This window comes from Onychostoma macrolepis, chromosome 12 (genome assembly GCF_012432095.1).
Source record: "Onychostoma macrolepis isolate SWU-2019 chromosome 12, ASM1243209v1, whole genome shotgun sequence".
NCBI lineage: Eukaryota > Metazoa > Chordata > Actinopteri > Cypriniformes > Cyprinidae > Onychostoma > Onychostoma macrolepis.
The window spans coordinates 7,345,789-7,371,051 of record NC_081166.1 but is presented as its reverse complement, the minus strand read 5'-3'; the positions used below and the strand labels follow the sequence as shown (position 1 = coordinate 7,371,051).

Genomic DNA, 25,263 nt, shown 5'->3' with positions numbered 1-25,263 from the left:
GCGCTCAGACACTCGAGGATGCGGCCGGGAGGAGCTTCTGCGGCTGGGAATCAAGTGCACCGGTCGGTCTCGATAGATTTCTCGTTTCCTCCCGCAGATATGAGCAAGAACAGCTGACTAAACTCGCATTCCTAGATGCTCCGTTCACTTTGGGTTAGTTTGTTTCACGTCTGAGGATTTTATTGTGGACTCCAATGGCTTTTAAAGACTCCTGAGGGGGGGATTCGACCTGGACCTGGACAGAACTGTACCTACCTGTCAATATGTCCAGCTGGAGTGTGATGGTCTGCATGCACAGGGCTTATGGAATATAGCCTGTTCTGTCACCACTTTTACGCACTCTCTGTCAGTCCCGTGAAGAAGAAACTCGGGCTCCTCTTCATCATGCTGCTCCTCTGGGTCTACATGCTGTACTCCTGCGTGGGCTACTGTGCCACTATGCCACCAAGTTTAGTTGTGGACAATAATAATAACAACCGAGCGAAGGAGACGGATTTCCTCGGGAAATATGCCGAGGCAGAGAGTGGCCGGCCGGACCTGATGATGTCCAAGCTCCTGTCCAGACCGCAGAGCTCGTGGACGGACGTAGAGTCAGATTATGACGAGCCCGCGGTCAGGAGAGCTCCCAGAGACTTCTCTAAAGATGAAGCGGACGCGGACCGAGCTGAGGAGTGGGACGACGGCAGGAGAGTTTCTCCGCTGTCAAGTTTCTCCAACGGCTCGGGCAATAAAAAGATGCCTCAGGCGATCATCATCGGCGTGAAAAAGGGCGGGACGCGCGCGCTGCTGGAGTTTCTGCGCGTGCATCCAGATATTCGCGCGGTCGGAGCCGAGCCTCACTTCTTCGACCGTAACTATGACAACGGACTGGACTGGTACAGGTAACAACGTTAATAATAAATACTCTAATTTGCACGCCTACTTCCAGTCGCTTATATTATTCTAAGGTGAAGTAAATAATAATAAATACACTTTGACCCTACCCCTTCCAAAATAGCTTTTGGTATTTTTTATTAATATGTATTATTTAATGAATTTTAATTTAATGTTTTATTTGTTTGATCCTCAGAAGTTGTGTGCGTGTGTGTGTCTGTGTGTGTGTTAACAACGTGTTGGCATTTTCTTTTCAACGAGACTTGAGCTGTAAATTTAATCCCGACTAAATTTGAATTTATTAAAATTTACACATTTACGTAGTAATTCGTATGGACTAACTAATAACTTCGTTGTCCTTTTACGACCACTTTGAGTTTAATTACTAAAGAAAATTCAGAGTTGTAAAATCGTAAATTAATCGTAAATTTAAACTTTAATCGGAATGAATGGAATCCTGCAATTTGTTTAATATTTCTATAAAATGAAAAAACACGCCTACAATATATTCAAAAATGAAAGAAAACGGGGAATATAAAGTAGCCTAGTCTACGGCTTTTGAATTCGTATAGCAAGGCTACTCTTTTTAATTCATAATTTATCTGCTTTAATAGGCTAGTTTGTTTGACTGCCGCGTAGGCTATATTTCTTATTACGTGAACCAAATTAACACTATTTTATAGGCACCTTTTATCTTTTTTTCAAGAGTGAACCTTGTCTTCCCTCATGCATTGGCCTTTTTTGTTGTATCTGTCATTCATTATGTAATTGGACCCTTTGGCTCGATCTCAAACCTTTTAGGCAATCAAATGTAATTATTATTATGTAAATGGCATGTTCTGTATGGTTTGCATTCAGTCATCTAGAAACGCATAGTTGCAGTAGCGGTAGTTTTCTGATTCCAGTTTAAACATTTACTTTGGTTCCGCTGTTCCTGCTACTGTGGAACTAGGCTATTAGACTCGGGGCTGAAATGTTGAACACAGTCCTTTAAATACACATTAATTCAGACGGATATTATTCAAATAAACACAATAGGTCGGCAATAATACATTTTTTTTGTGATTGTAATATCTAGAGAGGTGACTCGTATCCGACCGCAGATGACGCAGTGGTCTCTGTTGGACACACTGATCATTGCAGGTTAACGGACCTTTGCTTTTGCGCTCACTTTTATAACTTTTAAAACATTTGTATTTATTTATTTATTTTTTTTTTCCTTTTTGGCCCAAAACCTCAGTTTTACTCTACAATTTTCTTAAATACGGATGCAACTTGATTAGAGCAAATGGACTGTAAACCTTTAAAATTGGAAAGTTCAGTCGGCTGATGCCTAACTAATTTAAATGAGGTACTTTGCATTGCACTTTTGACCAAAAAAAAAAAAAAAAAGTGGAAATGGCAGAAATTATTAACTGTTGATTTATAAAGTTGGATGACAATGAGAGCATTTCAATAGTGTAACTGACCTTAATTTTCGGTGCGCAAGTGTTTAAGTGTCTGAATCGAGAGAAATAGCCTAAATGGAAAATAAAAATCATACATGAAAGTAATTTGACATAATGGGACCAATAAAATTAGTAGCTTGTGAATTGTAGTAGACTTGTTTATAATGTATTGAATGCAAGTTTAGCTCAGCGCAGCTGTGTTTTTTCTTTTTGTGTTGTTTTTACAACCCGTTAAATTCCATGTTAAACTTTTCGGCTTGTATTTGAAATTCTATTTATAGTTACGCATAGCTGTTTCTTTTCAGCGTGTTTTGGACATTACTAATTGGCCTGTTTCATTTTTATCTTCTAACGTGCCAGAACACAGTATGAGAGCTCATAAATTCATTAGCCTACACTCGCTGTAAGAACTTCAGACATTTGTTTCAAATCAACTTTCGGAGTAGATTTAGGATTTTTTAGTTAGGCTACTTATAGGCCTGTGTTGCAGTTATTTAAATGTGATGACATTTTAATTAACTATTTGTTAACTGTATTCATGCTTTACTGTAAAATGTAATGAAATAAATGTATAGCTTGTATAAAATGAAGCTGAAGAGAGGAAGGGGGATTTATTGCCCCAGAGTCTGTCTCTGTTTACCCCAGACACAGAGCGGAAAGAAACACTCAATAAGTTGATAAAACAGTACTGGACTGCACGCCTGTCTCTCTAAACGGATTTGCAAAGGTTTGAGGGGGTGAAAGCCCAGTGCTTTTAAATATATGCGACGTTTCAGGGCCCCTATAACAAAAAACAGGACGGGTGAAAGAATGGGCGTTGTAGTGAATGCTCGGTAGTCCAGCTTAGATGAAAAGGGAATTATATTCATGCATGTTGAGAGGAAAAAAGATTTATTTGATTAATTATTTAAATGCCGGGGCCTCACTTCAGTCTAATGCAAATTTAGGTTGATCCAGCAAAATCAGTCAAGATTGTCCCAAAAGTGTTCAGATTCTTACATGTCATTCATTAGCTAAATTGAATTAATTGATCACATAGATTATGCTATTTTTAAAACAAAGAAAATAAAGTGGTCAGAAGTGTTGATTGTTACTTTAATTATTTCTATTACATTTATACCATAAAGTGAGTCAAAACAAATTATTTTTGCCAAAAGATGACCAGGGCAGGTCTTTTTTAAATTAACCTTTTTTTTCTTTCTGGAAAAAGTGAAGTTGTCTGGTCAGTGGATGTGGGATGTAAAACCACGGTTTTCCTCTAAAATGCTTTTTTATTCTATTTTTTCCTTGTAATTAAAAAAAAAAAAAAAATGCTCCAAATGAAGTGCAGATCCTTTATCAAGTTACATAGTTGATTGAAAGTAACTCTGTCGAGTAAACAATTGATCCAGAAGATGAAAACACTGGGCGTTGAAGGGTATAATGCTTGTTTTCCACTCTTATGAGAAAGTTTTCTGTCTCAAGTTTTACAGGATTCACATGCCATTGCAGCTGGTTTGAGTTGGACATTTGATGCCATAGCGAAATTCTATATCTGGCCACTGCTGTTTGGGTTGAAGATACAGGGCACAAACAAATGCAGACTTGTGATTTTTTTTTTTTTTTTTTTACTTTTGCTCTTACTTTTTTTTTCTCTCTTTTCTGTCTCCAACGTCTCTGTGTGACCTGGTCTAAAATGGTATTGGAGAGTGTGTGCAGACAGACGGAGCGCTTGAGGTGAACCCTCTGTGCTGACATGACCGTTCGGTCCCTTCTTGTCTTTTTAAAGAAGTGAAATGGCCAAAGTCTGAGTTTTAAGAGTGTCCCATATTCAGCAAAGTGATTTGCTGTGTAATGGAAAAGAGTTCACAGTGCAGAAACCATGCATTTTTAAATAATCCCAGTGCATGGAAAGCATGCAAGACATTTTTAATAAGGTGTTTTACTGTGGATGTGTTAACTCTGTTTATCAGAATGTTGTGATTGACCTCATTAGACCTTTCTGTGCTACAGAGAGCTAGAGAAAGAGACATGGCAGATGAGCTTTTGTTCCTCGGGACTGGTTAGACCTGTTCAGGCTGTTTTAGATACTGTAAGTCTGGTGTATGATTCATAGACATTCAAACATTATCTGCAGGCACTTCACATTTTGTTATGATCTTCTCCCAAGAATGTCTGGTCAATGTAAAGTTTGTAACAACTGCCAGTTTATTTGTAAGAGATATTACAGTGAATAGATTAAGTCATAGTGGATTGAATTGTTGAGTAATAACTTTGGCAATTCTCCTTTCGCAGTTTTCAGTTTCAACTACTTTTCTGATTTGTGAGACCTTGCAAAATCTCTGCTGGTTTTGCTGCTTTTTTGCGGAGACGCTGATGATTTAATAAGCAGTTGAGTTGGCTTCTCAAAAATCCCACCCACCCACCCAGACAGACAGGGTCCCAGCTGGAACGGCAAACGCTGTGGAGGCCCTGGTGCTGTGTTTGACTTAATATTACATAATTTTCAAATCTACCAGAGCAGTTTTTTAGTCGACGACTCCTTGTAGGTAGTCACCTTTACAGTAATCAGACACTCAGCTGGTAACTTTTAGTCTGTGTATCTTTCCCCAGCGAATGTTTGAAAGTCAGGTATCTAGTAGCAAAATGTAGTTCTTTAGTGTGCAATCCCTGAGTCCATCCTGAGATTAAGGGTGTGTTTTCTGAATAGCAGCCATTAAGCAACACGGTCCGTAACTGCAGGCCAACAAAAGGACAAGTGGAGCATTGTTCCGTAAGAGGGAAATGCTCTGCAGAAAATCCTGTTCCGCTATCGGACCAGGGAATTCTCTTGGAAGCATGTCACTTGAAAGTTCTGAAGGCTGTGACCCCCTGCCACCTTGTCCAGATGAGCACTTCCATCCATGGAATGGCTAGTTCTGGATGGATGCCTCTGCTTTTGTACCCACACTCCATGGGGTGTTCACGCTACCATGTAGGTGACTCATACGGACGCTGTGGCCAGTGACCCCCTCCTTCCTGCTTGTACAAAGCAGGGGCCACCTTGTCTAAGTGGTACCGGGTGAGATCAAACCGAAGTTTGGCTGTGCCTACGGGGTGTCTTGGTAAACAGTGAGCTGTAGTTGACTGCAAGGGTTGGGTTCTCCATACAAATTTTGATTCGCAAGCTCTCAATAGGATTAGATTGATTTTGATTCATTTGGGCATATTTTGTCGTCTTATTGTCTATTTTACTTGCATATGAAAAAAGTTTAACTAATGTTATAAATTATACAGGGAAGCTACTAATTTGGTACATTTACAAAAATATGAATTTAAAAATGAACATCAGAGCATATTATATTATATTATATTGCTTTATTATTTTTAGTATTTTATTGAAATATTTAATCAGTGAAACAATAACTGATTTGGTGACTGCTCTGATGGATTCAGGGCATTCAGTGAAGGATTCATCAGAGTCAGTTCTCTACAATGGTTGCTCTGTATGTTTTTGATTCACTGAAAAGAGTCCTTTGTTTGCGAATCAGAGTACACTGTTATTTTTTATTAAATTTTTTTTAATGTTATTGCATGCAGCCCATGTTTTCTTGCCACACTGACATAAATTAAAAGACTAATCTAAGGAATTAGGAATCAACGTCTAAAATGAAGCTTGCGTTTATTGGAAAATCAGTTTTTACCCTATTACTTTGTTGCAGTGTAAGTGTACGGTGGTTGGTGATGGTTGGTGACTTTTGTAGAAGAAACGTACACCCCCGCACTCACACAGATAAGCACAAAGTAATGACTCAAGCCAGCTTAGACCCTGTGGGACTACATGTATTGATTAGTTTACGCTGTGGCGGGCACTGTGTGGTGTTGGGTTAAAGGTCTTTGTGGCTCGGGTTATCTGTGAATCAGTTGAGCAACGTTGCCTCTGTAAAGACCATCTGCACTGCAGGTGAGACCGATCAAGCCCTCATCCTGCCTGAACACACACAATTAGTTATTAGACTCCAAAATTGTTGGGAATTAAATGCAAATATGTTGTGTGTGTGTGTGTGTGTATAATATATCATAACCTTTTATTTAATTTTTTATTTTTATTTAATAATTTATTAATAATATTGGTTCATTATTATTATTATTATTATTATTATTATTATTTACTTTGTCTGCAGTCACTTTGGTAATTACAGTAATCTGAATCTATAAACTGATCCCAGGTCAGGATTAAGGAGCAGCATCCATGAAAGCATTTCGGTCTCATAGTAGAATCGACTTCCTCCACTCAGCTGGATCTGAACCTTGACCGGTCATCCATTCAGCAGTCAGCAGGTTGACATCCTCTATTGAGAGCCTGAGCAGAGCTGACTGAGGACATTCAAAGGACTGCCTCCAAATGATGCTTTAGTGTTGGCAAAACTGCTCAGCATCCTTTAGACCAAAGGATTACTCTGCTTTTGTGTTCAACCTCAGCTCCGTTTCTGCTTTCTCCTCTCGTGGAACTCATCTCTCACACTTCCGAGAAGTGAAACATTTTTTTTTTTTTTTTTGCTATTTCCGTCCATCTTACCTTCTCTTCCATCTCCTCTTTGTGTTTCTGCTAAACCTCCCATTTTGACTCAAATATGATGTGTAGTTGTAGAAGAACATCTCGTACGTGTCGTCTCTCCTTGTATCTCATATTAGAGTTGGGCCCCACATCGAGCTCTAGTTCCCCCGTCAGGGGCGGGGCTGTCGTAGGCCTCATTGCCCACATAAGGCCACCCCCAACCGGGCACACTGGTCAGAGAGAGAAAGTGGGCCCCTACTTGAGCTGGCATGGTTTTACCAGTGGGGTAGACCAAGCAGGGAGGGTCTTAGTCTAGAGAAAGGGGCTTTCATTTGCCAAATTACCACCGGCTAATTGTGAAAGGGATGGCCTGGGGAGAGGCGGACAGTAGAGGCCCACTGTGGTGGTCTGCCATTGAGAAACTACAGTCTCCTTTAGAGAAAAGCAAAATAACATGGCCGCCCTCAGCAGGAACCTCCTGCTGGAGGATAAATTAAAGGCAGACAGGAACTTGATGTCAAACGCTCGTGTTTCTAACCCTCCTACTGGAATATTGTCTCTCATACACACATTCAAACACCCAACATATGCAACCAATGACAAATAGGAGGTAATGGATTGTTTATAACTGATCATTCAGCTGTTGTCTTTCTAGTATTGGAAAATCCTTTACATATACTCTCTCTGGTTGATTGGCCAGTTTAAAACCAGAGAAATAGGCAAGATAAAACCCTTCCCCTTCCACCTTTTATTTGATTTCAGTGGCCTGTTGTGTACGGACCCTCCCTCTGAGCTTGCAGTGAATTGGGCTCTTTTTAAACGAGGTGATAATTTGGATGTCGGATGTCAGAATAATGCTCTCTTTCTTCAACAAGTAAATGCTCATTCATTGTAGCTAAATAAACAGCATTTACAGGAGCCTGGGGGCTTCAGCACGCGGTCCGGTAATTGTTGGCCCATGTCTCCTACCAGGTCTGTCTCCTCCCAAGTGTGTGATCATCAGAGCTCATTTTCTGAAAGTTTAACGCTCTAGGGAGGATTCTTAGCAGAAGCAGTGAGAAGTGAGAAGAAACTTCAAGTGATGCTAAATAACCGCTGACTGCAGATTTTTTTTTTTTTTTTTTTTTTAGAGGCACAATGTTTGTGTGTGTGTGTCTGTCTGTCTATCTGTGAAGAAAGTGAAAAGCAGAGGATCATTGAGAAGTAGAGACCCCCTGAGGTTTCCATTAACCTCAGCGAGAAAAGAGCAGACAATTAAAGGAACACACACACACTCTGCTGATGTGCCCAGAGGAGCACAGCATGAGCTGAGCTCCAGGGCAACAAAGCCAGTGTCTCTCTGTAGCCCAGGAACTGTCACCACTTTTGTCCTCACACTTTCTCTTTTTAGCTTTTTGCATTGTTTTCTTTCTCTCTTGCTCTTCTAGGAAAAGAACGAGCTATTAGAAAATAAGTAAAAACATATGACAAGTCTGTATGTCATCTATTTTTATAGTGAGAATTTTACTTTTCTACATTGTCAGTAATGAACAGATTTACTCTGTTACTTTCTACTTCATAGAGTCTCTGGCTATATTCTATTCTATTCTATTCTATTCTATTCTATTCTATTCTATTCTATTCTATTCTATTATATTATATTATATTATATTGCATTTAATGATGCACAATAATTAGATACCGTAATGTTTATCTGCCACTATTTTTAATATATCAGTAATGCATGCTCATTTTCCCTATTTTTAAGTTTAGATTACCTTCATCAAAGTTAATCTTTAAAAATGCTTTTGACATTTGAAGTCACGTGACGTGCTCATGAACCTAGTCACACTTGAGTAGAGCTCCGTACATTTTTTTTTTTTCGTTTTATTTTAAGTTTTATTCATTAATACTTTTCCTGATGGCATACAATCGGAAACAGCAGGAGTTGTCACTGTCGGCTTCTCCGATTAAGAAGAACCTAGTAAATATGTGATTTTGGGGCCAATGTTGGTGCTTCAGTAATGTGCAGGTTTTTGTTGACGCCACGGACCATATTAAGGGGTGCTGGCAGATCAAGGTTTGTTCTTAGTTTGATCTGCCATAGTTCATGGGAATGTATTTGTTTGTTTTTTAATAGTGATGGGAAGGGTGGGGGGTGGTTTAATGGTAGACTCAACTGGTTTTATTTTCAAACTTGTATTTTGTCTTATGCAGTAATTCTGTTCGATACCTATGACTGACCTTAATATTCTGAGTTGTAATATTAATGGCCTAAATGGCCTTCATAAACGTACAGGTTTTCTGGATTTTTTGTGAAGAAGGTTTGATATAGTGTTAGTTCGAGAATCCCGTTCGAAAGAGGAGGATATACGCAGGTGTAATGGTGGGTTTTATGAAGTGGTAGCTCACTCATCGTCGGATACTAAAACCAAGAGTGTCCTAATATTGGTGTGGAAGACTTTAAATATGACTATTTTAGATAAAGGTTGTGATACAGACGGTAGAATAGCATATATAAAAACAATAGTGGAGAATAGGAATATTGTATTTCTTTCAGTTTATGCCCCTTGTACTCCTGACCCTACCTTTTCTCTGTTTTGTCAACCTATCTCTTGAAATTTTCGGATTTTGAAATTGTATGGGTGCAGATACGAATTCTGTAATTTCGCATATCCTAGATAGATCTGGACCAAAGAAATCACACTTTTTTTTCTGAATATGAATCTGTCATCTTCTCCTAAGTGTAATCTCTGTTCGCAAGGATCTTTAGGCACGTTTTCGTATTTTTTCTTTGGGAGTGCCTCTCTCTCTCACTTTTTTGGTCTCAGCTCTCACAGGACCCGTTATATTTGTTGGGTACTGAGATGTGTTTGATTCCGCGACATTTTCTCATGAATGACTTTTGGGACTTCACCTTGTCCGTCCAACAAACTGTTAGCTGCTCTCACAGCAGCAAAAAAAATTGCTAGTCAACCGTTGGAATCCTCTGAAACTGAATGGTGTATTTGTTGGACATTATCTTGATGGAACTCGCAACTTCTCGTATACATGGATCTAATGTGGAAACTAAATTTATGGCATTCAGCTTTTAATGTTGTCATCTTTTCTAAAATCCTTGTAAAAATTATTTTATTGTGGGTTGGGGTGGGTTCTAAATTTGCGCAGTTGCGTTTTGTTTTTTACTACTGTTTCTAGAAGAAAATTTAATAAGTTGTTAACAAAAACAAAATGCTTTTAACATTTAATAACACATTTAATACACTTAAATCATTTACATACATATTCATTTATATTATCATTTACAATACATTTAATAACACTTAAATCTTTTGCAAATTTCAAAATACATTATAATGCTGTGATACCTTTTTTTAATTTTAGAATGCAATTTTAAAATTGCCCTTTTTTTAGTTATTAGTCATAACATGAAAATAAGTACAATTATACCTATCAGTCAGAATTTAAATAATTGCATGCATATTCCGTAGTACTGTATGTTTTTACATCAGCAACCAATAGGAATATCATTAGCTGAAGTCATATCAGGATCAGGAATGAAAAGACTTAAGATATTAGTTGACTGTTTTTTCTTGGTTTCATAGCCCATTTCTCAAATGTCTCTTCAAATCTGCATTATGTGGTTGAATGGCTTGTCCTCTTGGCACCAAGACTTCAGATCTTGTTTCTTGTGAGACCGTAAGGCCTTCTGGAACACGGACAGCAGAGAGAAAGGAAAGCAAAAACATTTGTCATCGTACTCGCAATACATCAACATGCCTGCTGAAATAGCAACCCCTGAAATCAAATTACACCTGTGACATCCGCACTCGGCTGATTACATTCAGCAGAAGCGTTTGACAGTGATCTCTTTGTGTTTCACGCCAGTTATATTGTCTTCAGCTGGCACTGAGATACCAAAGCAGACTGTAGCTAGGCCATCGGCCAAAAAAACGTTTGTGGAGTTGCCTTAGGAGAAACCTGTATGCTTTTGTTAGTCTTCTTGTCTTATACGTGCAGTTTAATTGTCATCTATGGAGCTATCGCCACATAATTTAGCTAATTGTGGGTTAGCAATGAAGAATTCTAGTCTGGAGGAATTTGTAAACCATTAACCCACAGCGTCAAAGTAATGCAGCTGTACTGTAAGCCTCTGATGTAACCGGTTGACAGACTTGGAGGAAATTCCCAGCTCTTTAAAGCTCACCTGTCTTCAAAAGCTCCTCAGCTGGAGCAGATCGTGTGCCAAGCAAAACAGGATGTAATAGGTGCATGCATGTGTGTTCTTGTGTTTGAGTGTGATGCCTTTGAAAAATGAAAAATTGAATTGGATTGAAATCTTGGAAGTCTCCTTGCCAATTTTACAATCTAATGAGGTATTCTACTGTCTGATAAGACGATCTTTTTGACAAGCCAGCAGGACCCAGCGTCAATCGTATTGAGTCACTGAAACATTTAAATTTGTGTACATCAGTTGTATGTGTATATAAATTATGTATATATAAACAGTATGAATTGTATGTGGAAAAAAATACAAGGCAATCTTTAGACTCAAGGCAAATCTGCACACTGTTTGGCTTTGTAGCTTTGCTAATAGCCTTAGTAAACAAGTTAAAACCTCATCAAGTCTAGTTACACTAAACACCGCTAACAGTCTAGAGACTCGTTGTGTCACTCAGTGGGAATGTAAATGAAGTGTGGGACTGAGTCCGTTAACACCCTCTACAAACACCCAAAGTAAACAAGCTTATCACTGCGGATTAGCAAGAGCAAGATAAACACTGGGGCACTGGCTTGATCACTGCTAATAACTCAAGTAGATTCAATGGAAAGGCTATTGTTTGTGGAATTACTGCGAGTGAGCATGGGGCAGTCAATACTCAATACAGGATACGTAATTATATGCATTGGGCGATTTGTTATAATGAAGTCTATTTTTTTTTTAAATAGAGTTGTGCTCAAAAAACGAACTGATTTTTATTCCTTTCCTTTCCTTTCCTTTCCTTTCCTTTCCTTTCCTTTCCTTTCCTTTCCTTTCCTTTCCTTTCCTTTCCTTTCCTTTCCTTTCCTTTCCTTTCCTTTCCTTTCCTTTCCTTTCCTTTCCTTTCCTTTCCTTTCCTTTCCTTTCCTTTCCTTTCCTTTCCTTTCCTTTTAGTTCCTTTCCAGGATTTCCATTTACCACCTAAATGTTTGGAAATACCCCAGATAAAACAGAATTTTGGTTACTATCAGCATAAATAATTTCTTGTTGCTAATAAAGTAGCTTGCAATTGTCAAGGACAAGCAATAATGATTTTAAATGCCTACTGGATTAAATATGACCCAGATTTAGTTTTTAAGCATTTTTGGGTCAACACACTTTTATAGCAAACATCAAAACATAGTTCTAATATTTTTGTGCTAGTATGTTCTAAATTTATACTTTAATAAAATATTTTGTCTTTTATCAATGCGAAGTCATTTATGTACAAAATAATAATTTATGCTGATTTTGTCCAAAAACTCACTTTTTACAGGGCATTGTATGCTTTTGTATGCTTTTTTAGGTATGACCCTAATATCACAGACACCTCTCCAATAGAGTCAAAGTTTCCAGTCCTACAAACGGCTCTTCAGTACACGCTACAACACTGTAAAATGCATGCCTGAGTGAGAGAAAAGTGCACTTTATTACCCTGTCTCATCCCTCCATCTTTTATTCAGAGCTGATGGCAGCCTCTTCTTGCACAGCCTTGTCGCTAACACACAGTAATTCCACTCAGCTGGCACGACCGTAGGGCCGTAACTCAATGTGCACTTCAGACAGCAGAAAACACACCCCATTCTTGTTTTAAAGAGATTTTGGTAGGTGTTGAATGGCAGCAAATAAAGCTGAAACAGAGACTGGGCAGATTGCAACGTACAGAGCCCGAGGTCTTGGTGATTTATGCATGTTCTGCCCTTCTCAGAGGCTGCTGTGGTTTCGAATGAGTTTGAGAGCGAGAGAAAGAAAGGAAAGAAGAAAGAAAATGGGCCTGAAATTGTGGTTGGCACAAGTCAAGCCTAGACCTCAGTATGATTGCTGAGTAGATACCCTCTCTCACAATACTCACTTTATGTCCAACGTCTTTATATATACAGCACTACAGGGAGACCTAAATATATTTTTCTGCCCTTGACACCCTAAAGCAGACCAGTCTTCATCCCAAAACCAAAGCCCCCTGCTCTGAGAGAGAAAATATACAGATTAAACAACTCAATGTTTCTCTTTAGTGTTGAGGGGCCAACCGTCCACAGTTTCATGCAGATGTTTTTAGCCCTTAAGACACCGATAAAGTAGTTTTCAGAAAGTCTGAGCCTGGCTGCCAGCTCAGCCATAATAATTTAATGAGAAACTAGATCAGCATTAAGGTATAACCCTCTTTAGAGACGACTCTAAAGTGTGTGTCTATTCTCGGAGAAAGGCAGGTCAGAAGTGTCTGCAATCCTCCCCGTTCTTTCATTATTTATCCATCAGAGCAGTCGCTCCACGTGAGAGATGCTTTCTCCGTCCGTTGGATGCAGATCCAGTGACGAGATCCATCAGCGAGAATGTCAGAAACTGAAGCTTAGACACACCAACACCTTAGACGGGCCCGACGGAGACGGCCGTTTACACCTCTTTATGTTCACGTCAGAGTTACATGGCAAAGATCAGAGGCTGAGGAGAAACCCGAGGAAGAGCTAGACATGGAGCGAGAAAGGTTAGGCGAGGAAAAGGTAAAATATAGCCATTAGAAGTTGGGATATTCATAAAACACTCATGCATGTGCTATCTACAGTCTTGGCTTCAGCTTTGCAGGTTAAGAGGAGATCTCTGGCAATTCTCACTCAGGAAACCAACCGTCAGAAGGCTCTAAGTGGCTGCGTACCTCTCAAAATACAGCGGTAACTTAAAGCTGCTACACACATGCTCATCCTGGCTCTGTCGCTCGCTATTTTTCTTTCTTTTCTCCCCTCGCCACCCCATTACCATTCTCTCGGTGCTTGTGCTATAAAATCCAGCTTTGCTCCATAGATTTACGGCAGCAGTTTTGCTCTGCGGTTAAATATAATGTCAAGGCTCCAGACTCCACGGGGTGTATTTCAAAACTGCAGCCTAGCTCAGGTCTCTATGACGACAAAGAGCAGAAAATATTGTCTGTATGGAGCGGCCTGGGAGGTGCCTGGATTTACCAGATGTAGCCACACAGCCTCCGTCGAAGACACAATCTAAATTTCCCGGTAGGCTTTCCAGACACGGTAAAGAAGTGGACACTTGAAGTCAAGCTTCAAACTAGAACTTTAAAAAGGTCAAAAACACAATTTAGTCATAAAATGATTCAGCCCAGAGAGAGACAGTCGCTTATCAGCTCACTCTCACCCGTTCATGAAGTGGCAGTGGACTTTCTCCTGAACAAGCCCTCTGTTTCTTTTCTAGTATTAGCCATCGTCTGTTCATGGATGAATGTCACGTCTGTTGTTTTTCCATCCTCCACTTCTGATAGTCTAAAGTGCTAGGGGTAAGAGTGGCAGCCTTTGGTAGGGTGAAGTGTCACTCAAACGCTCTGATCCTTGTGACACCGGTAGTCTGGGGTTAGAACACTGTAATCAATAGTCTGATTATGAAACAGAGGTTGAAGTGTGTGAACCACTAGTTGCAGAACTTTTTTTTTTTTTTTTTTTATTTACTCACCCACATGAGGTTTCAGATCTTTTGACCACAAATTCAAATTTGTTATTTTTATTTTATATATTGGATATTGTATTATCATATCATATTACTACACACACACACACATATACATATACATATACATATATATACACTTTACTGAAAGTCATATATAGCTTTGGGACAAAATTAGAGAGAAATAATGATGACAACACATTAATTTTTGAGTGAACTAACCCTTAATGATTATGACACACTTTCACTCTCACGCACAGGCAAACTCTCAGACTACCATTCTGGCACAACGACTGCCATTTCACATCACTGTAACTGCTTTGCGGCTCTGTTCTTTATCTTTCTAGCGTACCAAGCCCAAGCAGCTGAGCTGTTAAACTCATTGGCAATTAATTTAAGTTTATTTGACTGCTGAGACTTTATTGCACTGCAGCTTACTCAAACAGCTCTTCAACTTGCCGCTACTGCAGCAGCAGTGAGTTCTTATGCTTAGATGTCTATCAAAGACACACAACACACACTGTATCTGTTTTGACTTGCTCTTCAGAACCAAAGTGCAGGTATGCTTGTGTTTCTCTGATCCCTCCAAGACTTTAAAGCGGTAGATGTAAAATATGCTTATAGTCCCAATCAGTTTGCGTACACAAAAGAAAAAACGCACAGCAAACAAACAAAAACGTTGGCCTGAATATAACCACCATAATTCTAAAGTTGCAAGACAGTTATACTATAATCCTTGTCACTTGAAAGCAATGAGATCATAGATAAGGCAAGCTTGAGGTCTCTTTGGGGGGCTACTGTGTCTATCTTAAGGAAAACAGGCTCTTCTTAACAAACCAAATACGACAGAAGACAAAAACATTGTTATAAAAACTCCCTTCTGTGTCTTTTGTTCTCTTGTGTGCTTTCGTTTGTCATTTTCTCCCTTTGTTGATTTATCTCTACTGGATAGAAAGCCTTTCATCATGCCCCTCAGGGTCATTGTGATCCTATTTTGGAGTTAAAAAAACGAGTAAAAAAAGCAAACTTTCTGATGTTCTCTACAGCTTAAACAAGATGCACTAAATGCACATCCAAAGTTGATCCAGGACAGCTATGACTATTAGGTCATGGGCAGAATTGTACTAGGAATGAATTACGACAGAAAACCCAAGAGGCAGGGGCAATCTTTGACCTTGCCTCATCATTTGAGAGGAGTGACCCTTTTTATCAGTAGAATCATTTCGAGCACTCATATCCACTTTCTAATCCACATTTTAATAATTAATATACAGCGTATCTTTACCTGCTCCAGTGGCAGCGTGCGCCCGTGTGCCGGCGAGGCACTTGAGGCACACGTTCGGCTCAAGAGCTCTCCACAGCCTCCTCTCGCCCAGCCCTGAGAGAGCTGGAGAAGTGCTTTCCACTCATCCTTCAATGGTCACCCTCCCCCTTTCCTCTCTGGCCTCTCCACAGCCCTTGCTCTTTCAGATCATTGAAGGACAATGCTCGGTTTTCAAAGAAAAGAGGGGAAAAAAGAGGGCCCCGGTGTCAAAGCTTTGCCTGTTTGCTGACAGAATGTCTAAAAAGAAGCACCTCATAAATCAAAACAGGCAAGAAAGGCTATTGTTCTTCCGAGAGCTTGCCTACTTGTCTTCCTCAACCCCTTTCCTCCCTCCCTCCCTTTTCTTTTGCCCTCTGCCAAAGTAAAAGAAGTGAGGTGAGAGGATCGTTGGAGGCTTTTAAGTTTTTTTTTTGTGTCTTGTAACTTTTTCTTCTCCCACTTTTCTTGGTCCAAACCCCCAATAGCATTAATAGCGGCAACTGTTTAACATTGTAGCTTGGTAGTTTTGTCACTTTGCAAGGTGCACATCAGCAAGCAAGTCTATGATCTATCTATCAGGGCTTAAAGTTCTCCAGCACTGTGCCGGATCTCCGGTTTGGCAGCGTAAAAAAGATAGTCCTACATTTAAAAAATCTTGTTGATATCGTGATCGAGTTCATGAGTTCGCCCTACCAATGGTATGAGAGGAACACAGCTTTCACTCTCAACCAAACTAACATTACTAGCCATCAGAAGTTTTTGCTCTTATAAACGCGAAATGCGCATAATAGCAGAGGAATTGAAAAGAAGCGGCTGCGTCAGAAACTGTGCGTTATCTCTCTAGATTTGTAACGTAAATCATTTATAAACCTGTGCCTTAAATCATTTATAAACCTTATAAATATTTCTAATTATGCGATTGATTGTACATCGCGATTTCAAAATGAAAGTCTCTGACTTTGCATGTGGCCAAACATTTAAATCAATTTAATTTTAATGTAATTACTTGGTTTTGATACTTTATTTGAGTCAATTATTATTGCCTCACATTAGTTTATATATAAATATAGTCATATTAAAGCCTGTTTTTCAGCTCATAATTTTCCAAGTGTATGATACAGCTTTCTTTCTTCAGCTCAATCATATATTCATGAAAAAAAGCGGTTTGAATAAGGAAAGCAGTAACTTTGCCATAGTATCCTTTCAAATGTTAAAGTTGCCACAGTCATTGCGTTCTCTGCGTGTGCAGCACTTTATTTGTACCATTTTGTTTTATTCGTTTATTTATCAGGTAGTTTCAAGGAAAATAATTTTCAAATGTTTTTTGTTTGTTTGTTTGTTCTCCAAATAACCCTGTTTATGTGTCCACCCTTTTAATCCTTTATATACAGGGATGTATACGTGTGTGTGTGTGTGTGTGTGTGTTTGTGTGTGTGTGTTTCTTTACTCCCCAGCACAGTAGGTGTGGGTGGTTCATTTAACAGTAAAAGCCTGCATTATCTCTTCACCTCATTAGCACCACACATGCACACATACAGCTGGTTTGTGTCTATTGTGCAATAATTAGTAAATACACTTTTTTTTCCTAAACCCCCACACACTAAGAGGCTAAATATTAAGTCAGTCGTGACGTATTGTCAAGTATGGTGACCCATACTCGAAATGGTGCTCTGCATTTAACCCATCCAAGTGCACACACACAGCAGTGAGTAGTGAACAAGTGCACACACACACACACAGTGAACACACACACGGAGCAGTGGGCAGCCTTGCTCCAGCGCCCGGGGAGCAATTAGGGGTTCGGTGCCTTGCTCAAGAGCACCTTAGTCATGGTATCGAAGGTGGAGAGTACTGTTCATTCACAATCCCCACCTTCAATTCCTGCCGGCGCGAGAATCGAACCAGCAACCTTCAGGCAACCCGACTCCCTAACCATTAGGCCACGACTACCCCTTAGTAAGCCAACACCTTTATATTTCTTCCAGACTAGAGATAAACAGTTAAACCAGGCAGATGAGGGTGCGAGAGTGCGTCACTGCATAAAAAGGCACTAACATAATCTGTTTTCATTTCACAGAGATTAATGAGGTTTTTTTCCCTTGTGTTCTTTCCCTCAAACTCTCACTCCAGTGTTCTGACAGAGCAGTAATCAAACTGATATTATCATAATTGGATCTGTGGCCAGCTCTTTAGAGAAGCCATGTAACCACACAAATCTGCCAACAGTTTTCCATCAAATAAATCAACACGTTACCTCCTGCAGCCTTAGGCTGTTCTCGCTTTCTGAATCCAGCACTGCCTGATTTTCAGTTGCAAAATGGGGATTTTTTCACACAGCTGTTTCAGCTGTGTGATCTTGAAAAGTCCTTTAGTGCAGAGAGTTAGTGCTTTGCAGTTGCTGTACAGCAAAAAAAAAAAAAAAAAAACAGCAGAATGCAGCAAAAATCTAGGTCTACAACAGCACCTGGTATATAGTTTTGAAATTTATATCCGCATTGAAACACTCTCCATGGGTTTTGTTTATGATAACACCTCTCTCTGCTCTGGTGCTGAGGGGTTCTCACCTCTAACTAGTTGAACACCAGTGGTAAAAATAGTCAGGCTTTTACTGAAGACTGTTTGGAGAGATAGAATAAACTGTGATCCACTGAAGTGTGTGTGATATCCTTCAACAAATTGTTTGCAGACTCTTGAATTGCTCGTAGCCTCGTTTCCGCAGGGTGTAAATACGCAGAAGCAGGATTACACCAGACGCTGACAGCGCACTTCACAATGCAGCAGTAAATTAGCCCTGGTGCTAACAACAAGGCTCGATACTCCAGAGACAACAGGCCAACAAGAGCTTTATCTGTTTGCACACTGATACCCAAAGGAGGCTCATTCTGGGTCTGTTGACGTCTGAGCGTGGCTGAAATTCACACTGTTATCTTTACTTATCTCCATCCCTTAAATTTGGTGTTCTGTTATTTTCTTTGGTTGATTTCTCATTGCATATCATCTTCTATGCCTTGACATTTTCAATCAGCAGAAGCTAAACTTTCTTCAGATGTGTTTCTGCACTTTTTAGCACGTCAAAGTTTCTGAGCGCTTGTGCCAATGAAATAGGATCCATACCCCCATGTGTCCATCAAAGTCCTCTGTTATCACCTCTTCCACTATAATCCACTCTTCCTGATTGGACGGGGTTGTGAAACCCAAGCCTGTTTGGCGTTAACATGCATGTTCACTTTTCATTTAAAAAATGTCCCTTGATTGTGGTCCTGCACGTACCCTATCCATTTCATCCTGTAACTGCCTTAAAAGCAGATCGCGGTCTTTAAACAAGGCTGAACAACTTTCATGTGGAATGCACATATGTTTTGAAGGCCTTTGCTAAGTGTGGTCATTTGTGTCGGCCTCTTTGAATTATAAGTCATTGTTTAGATCTGGGTGGCCAGTAGTATAAGACCGTTGTTGAGGTCATATTTTGTAACACTATTGGAATCAGATATATATGTGAATATTAAAATAAATATACATATTTTTCAACATTAATGCTTGAATATTGGGCCTTCTAAAACAAACTCTTCAATAATAGACATAAATAACAGTGATTATAATACTAATAGCCAATACTCAATATTCAAAATGCATATTATGTTTTTATGTAGTAGTCTGTATGACTCATAAAAATGTAATATTGGTTGATCTAGACATGATTTTTAGGAAACAAAGTAGCAAATAACACTTCTCCAAAGCTTCTTTATTACATTAGAAAGCCTTTACTATTAAGTAGCAGCCATGCCGTTTAACATGGTTTATGCATCTCTGAATGCGTGTTTTGTTTAGCAACCGATGCTAATCACATTTGACCCAGAATCATGGTCTTGAATCGGCTCATTGATTGAGGAGCGCCACATGCTCCATCTGTTTGATTGCGCTATGCAAAGTTTTGTTTTCATTAGACCTTCATCTTCAACCCCCTTTCCTTTCTCTCTCTTTTTCCATAGGGACCTGATGCCCAAAACCCTGGAGGGCCAGATCACCATGGAGAAAACACCAAGCTACTTTGTGACCCGCGAGGCTCCGGCCCGGATCTACGCCATGTCCCGCAACACCAAGCTGATCGTGGTGGTCCGGGACCCCGTCACTCGAGCCATCTCTGACTACACGCAGACACTGTCCAAGAAGCCTGACATTCCTACTTTTGAGAGCCTGACGTTCAAAAACAGGACTACAGGGTTGATCGACACCTCGTGGAGCGCCATTCAAATCGGCATCTACGCCAAACACCTGGACAACTGGCTGCAGTTCTTCCCCATGAGCCAGATCCTGTTCGTGAGCGGAGAGCGACTGATCAGCGACCCGGCCGGAGAGCTGGGCCGCGTGCAGGACTTCTTGGGGCTCAAGAGGATCATCACAGACAAACACTTCTACTTCAACCAGACCAAGGGCTTCCCTTGTCTCAAAAAGGCCGAGGGCAGCAGCAAGCCCCATTGCCTGGGTAAAACCAAAGGGCGGACCCATCCAAACATTGACCCTGAGGTCGTGCAGAGACTTAGAGACTTCTACAGGCCTTTCAACATGAAGTTCTACCAGATGACTGGGCATAACTTTGGTTGGGATTAACCGTGAATGGAGGACTCGTTATTTTCTTTCTTTTTCTGTGTATTTGAAATGGCAAAAAGACATTGAGATGATTGCTATATATATGTAAAATGTACAGAAATCTATTTTATAATAATTTATTTTTAATTTCTAAGCAATTAATTCACTAAGCTGCCTAACCATACTGTACATAACGTCTGGCCCAACTCTAGTCTCACCACCGACATTCCACGTTTTTGATTTGCTGTGCATTTTTTCATTCACAATGAATTTAATGGTGCTTCCGAATTCGAAAATGGTTTGACAAACAAAAACAGTTTGTTACGGGTATTGTGCATTTATAAACCAACAACGACTTTATTCAGTTCTGCTTGTCTAGTGACGTGTATCTTTGCGAATGGACTATATTTTACTCTCTGAGCGCATTTCGTGTTTCATTACACTCCATACAGCTGATAAGCAAGAGAGCTGATCCGATGCGTCCCTTTACTCAATAACATGACGATCAATAGCCCTAATTGCTACTTACAGTGTCACTCATGTTTAAAGTCGACCGCTGGCCTTTCCTGTAATGAATGACCAATCCGTCGATGGCTAAATCGTATCTTGGACAACAGCAAGGCAGCATGTCGACATTATGCTAATCGCGTAATATATATGAACTGATCGATTAGCTTTTCTCCTGCCTCAGAAACGGCCTGCTGTCCTGTCTGAAAGGTTCAAAGGTCAAGATAGCATTGAAAGGAACTGGATTTGTTTAAAAAGCAAGAGCCAAATGATGACATATAAGCCTCATAGATGGCAGGCCCCTATCTTTACGAAGAAGCTTTACTCATACTAGAATAGAAAACCCTTAACGTGAAGACTAGCGTTTCTCCTTCATCCCATCAAAACACGTTTTACGCCACATCTCAGTTCTCCTCTTCTTGCCAAATTTTAACAAGCTTGCATTGAGATGCCTCATTGTTCATCTTTTTCTCATGCAAGCCTTCATGTGCTTTTGTTTGTCTTTCTACTTGAAAGCGCGGAGAAACAGTCGGTCGCTCTTTATCTGTGAAATTCATCCCGTGACCGCTGAGATGGCGGCTGTCGCGAAGGCAAGATGAATGACTGGGCTTCATGCAGCTCTGGTTACTGTTCACTCGGAGCACCTGATTCAGGATCAGCTCACAAGGTGTAGGGTTTGAAGGGTGCATGGAGCCAACATGTCACTTTTCACGCCAACGTCAGGCTGAGATGCTGTTCCTGGAGCAGAATTGAAGGGGTGAGGTCACAGGGAGGTTTTAAGGCAGAATATAGTGTTACGAATGTACTGAAACTTCGCCTTTTTCACCCCTATTTAATATACTGGAAAATGAAATGCAGAGGGAAATCTTAGTCTAATTGTTTGTTTTTGGATGGATGCATTTAAAAAAAACAAACAAAATGAAAGCGTTCTGTATCAGCTCACTGATTTTTGTTTTGTTTTACAACATGCTGTGCCTCGAACCAGTCCTGTGCTATGCTTAGCCAACTTCCTTTCATTTAGAGAGGAGATTGTAATATTTATCAGCTGTGAGGACACAGCCATACGATTCTTGTTGGCCTTCGAGTCTGAATTAAGGGAAATTTCCCAGGGCATTTTTCCTACTTTATTCAATTCATCAAGTAATCAAATGTTCTGAGGAGGCAAAAGAGAAACAATGCGAACTGTAATCAAATCATCAAAGCTTGTTTCTTGCATTCACATTGCATTTAAAAGCAAATCAGTTGGATGATGGCAGTGAAATAGGGTCAAGCAAATTGTCATCAAATGCTCGCCCATAGGGCCTCCTGTGATTTTTACCAGTGCAATTGAGTTTTTTTGGTTCAGAAACAACTGTCCCAGGATGTCAAAGAGGAGCTTTATTGCGCAGGCATTTTCTGGGTAAAGTTTGTCCCTCGCTGATTACATGTGAACTGCATATGAATTCTGATCTGTCAAAAGTTGGTATGAGCAAAGTTTCATATCTTTGCTCACGGTCAGGCAGTGTGTGCTGATGCATCTGTTTAATGGTTGAGTTTTATTCAACCTCATAGAGATATCCAGATGTTAGAAATGTTTGTCTTACCCTGAGTATAACACAAATGCATAGACTAGAAATGATCTTTATGTACAAATGATGAGGAAGACATGTAAACCAAGTATTTTGTGGTATCAAAAATTAATTTTACACCATGAAAGTGAAAAATGGAACAGATGTTTCTAGATAATTAAATACTGAACATTCATACTTTTGCTTTGTATGAAGAATAAAATAAAATATATATTTTACCAAACTACTTGGCTCTGATCACAATTAATATGCCTTCTTGTAGTATAAGACATGATAGATAAACAATTATTGACTATTGAATTCTATATAAAAAGGTGTTTCTGAAATAATTTTATTTTTGTATCATTCTAAAGAAAAATCTAATTTTGAATCGGTTCAGTTCTCCCATTAAAGCATTCATTTACAGGTGCATCTCAATGAATTAGAATGCCGTGGAAAAGTTCATTTATTTCAGTAATTCAACTCAAATTGTGAAACTTGTATTAAATAAATTCAATGCACACAGACTGAAGTAGTTTAGGTCTTTGGTTCTTTTAATTGTGATGATTTTGACTCACATTTAACAAAAACCCACCAATTCACTATCTCAACAAATTAGAATACTTCATAAGACCAATAAAAAAAAAATTTAAAAAAAAACATTTTTAGTGAATTGTTGGCCTTCTGGAAAGTATGTTCATTTACTGTATATGTACTCAATACTTGGATGGGGCTCCTTTTGCTTTAATTACTGCCTCAATTTGGTGTGGCATGGAGGTGATCAGTTTGTGGCACTGCTGAGGTGATATGGAAGCCCAGGTTTCTTTGACAGTGGCCTTCAGCTCATCTGCATTTTTTGGTCTCTTGTTTCTCATTTTCCACTTGACAATACCCCATAGATTCTCTACGGGGTTCAGGTCTGGTGAGTTTGCTGGCCAGTCAAGCACACCAACACCATGGTCATTTAACAAACTTTTTGCAAACTATGAGCTTCTCCACCCTTCCTCCAGACTCTAGGACCTTGGTTTCCAAATGAAATGCAAAACTTGCTCTCATCTGAAAAGAGGACTTTGGACCACTGGGCAACAGTCCAGTTCTTCTTCTCCTTAGCCCAGGTAAGACGCCTCTGACATTGTCTGTGGTTCAGGAGTGGCTTAACAAGAGGAATACGACAACTGTAGCCAAATTCTTTGACACGTCTGTGTGTGGTGGCTCTTGATGACTTGACCCCAGCCTCAGTCCATTCCTTGTGAAGTTCACCCAAATTCTTGAATCGATTTTGCTTGACAATCCTCATAAGGCTGCGGTTCTCTCGGTTGGTTGTGCATCTTTTTCTTCCACACTTTTTCCTTCCACTCAACTTTCTGTTAACATGCTTGGATACAGCACTCTGTGAACAGCCAGCTTCTTTGGCAATTAATGTTTGTGGCTTACCCTACTTGTGAAGGGTGTCAATGATTGTCTTCTGGACAACTGTCAGATCAGCAGTCTTCCCCATGATTGTGTAGCCTAGTGAACAAAACTGAGAGACCATTTTGAAGGCTCAGGAAACCTTTGCAGGTGTTTTGAGTTGATTAGCTGATTGGCATGTCACCATATTCTAATTTGTTGAGATAGTGAATTGGTGGGTTTTTGTTAAATGTGAGCCAAAATCATCACAATTAAAAGAACCATAGACTTAAACTACTTCAGTCTGTGTGCATTGAATTTATTTAATACACGAGTTTCACAATTTGAGTTGAATTACTGAAATAAATAAACTTTTCCACGACATTCTAATTCATTGAGATGCACCTGTACATCTTGACAAAGAAATTGTAAGACCAGTGTCAAATTCTCAGTGAGAGAAAATAAATAAATAAAAATCTACATTGTAAGAAAATCACCATGTGTACATTTCAGTAGCCAATTTGAACTTTTATTATTTATTAAACCTATACAAGTATGCCTACTACATGTAGTAATAGAAAAGTTAAGGAAGGTCACCATATTTGAACATGACCCTTTTGAGCTCCCCTACACCATATACTGTATAGGATAAGTAAAAAGTAAAAAAATAAAAAAGTAAATAAACTAGATTTCGATAAAGTCATCACTGAAAATAGTTATAACATGGTCTGAAAGTGAAAGGAAGGAATTCACGTTCACAACTCAGGTAAGACATGATTTATTTTGCTATAAAGCTGAAGATTCAGTGATGCAGCCTGTATATATTTACTGTTTAATGGCTTGTTTTGTGATTCATTATATTGTTTGACTGCCAAAACAATGTACACGTTCATTTAATGACAGATTATGGTTATGATCATGCTGCCACAAACAGTCAAGTTGTGCTTCAGTTAACTCTACCTTTTTTCACAGCAATAACTGGGTTTGTAGAATAGTTTTCTAGACTTTACGGTTTTCTCTAAGGTAGCTATGCAACAATATGTAAATGCCCAACCCAACATGATACAAACACAGTACAAGAAGCTCAGGAAGTTGCCAGGCTGTAGCACTTGAAATGACCACTGATTGTCTTTGTAGTTTCTTTTCAAATGATTCAAAGAAGGATCTGTGCATCATCTAGATCGGCACCTAGTACACCTTCTTTCTCCATATTGCCTCATATAGAGGAGACAGTCAGTGGATACATTCCTGCAGCCCACCCACTGACCCTCTAATGAAAGGACATCTCTGTCCATGTACCTGTGGTGAGATCCACCAAACACACTGGTGTGCTTATTGCTGGTCAGAGCCACCAGGCTGGCTATCAAACAAGACTGCAGTTCTTCTTTTTCGGGCAGTGCAGTCTCTGGGGACAGGTGATTTGCACC

General features: G+C 39.6%; 1 protein-coding gene across 1 annotated transcript; it reads left to right on the top strand.

The window, feature by feature from the left end:
• Positions 1-22,691, top strand: hs3st3b1b (heparan sulfate (glucosamine) 3-O-sulfotransferase 3B1b). The gene is made up of 2 exons (XM_058794355.1): positions 1-881; positions 19,796-22,691. Exons 1-2 carry the CDS (start codon positions 304-306, stop codon positions 20,412-20,414), a joined length of 1,197 nt encoding a protein of 398 aa, XP_058650338.1. The 5' UTR covers positions 1-303; the 3' UTR covers positions 20,415-22,691.
• Positions 22,692-25,263: the final 2,572 nt, after the last annotated feature.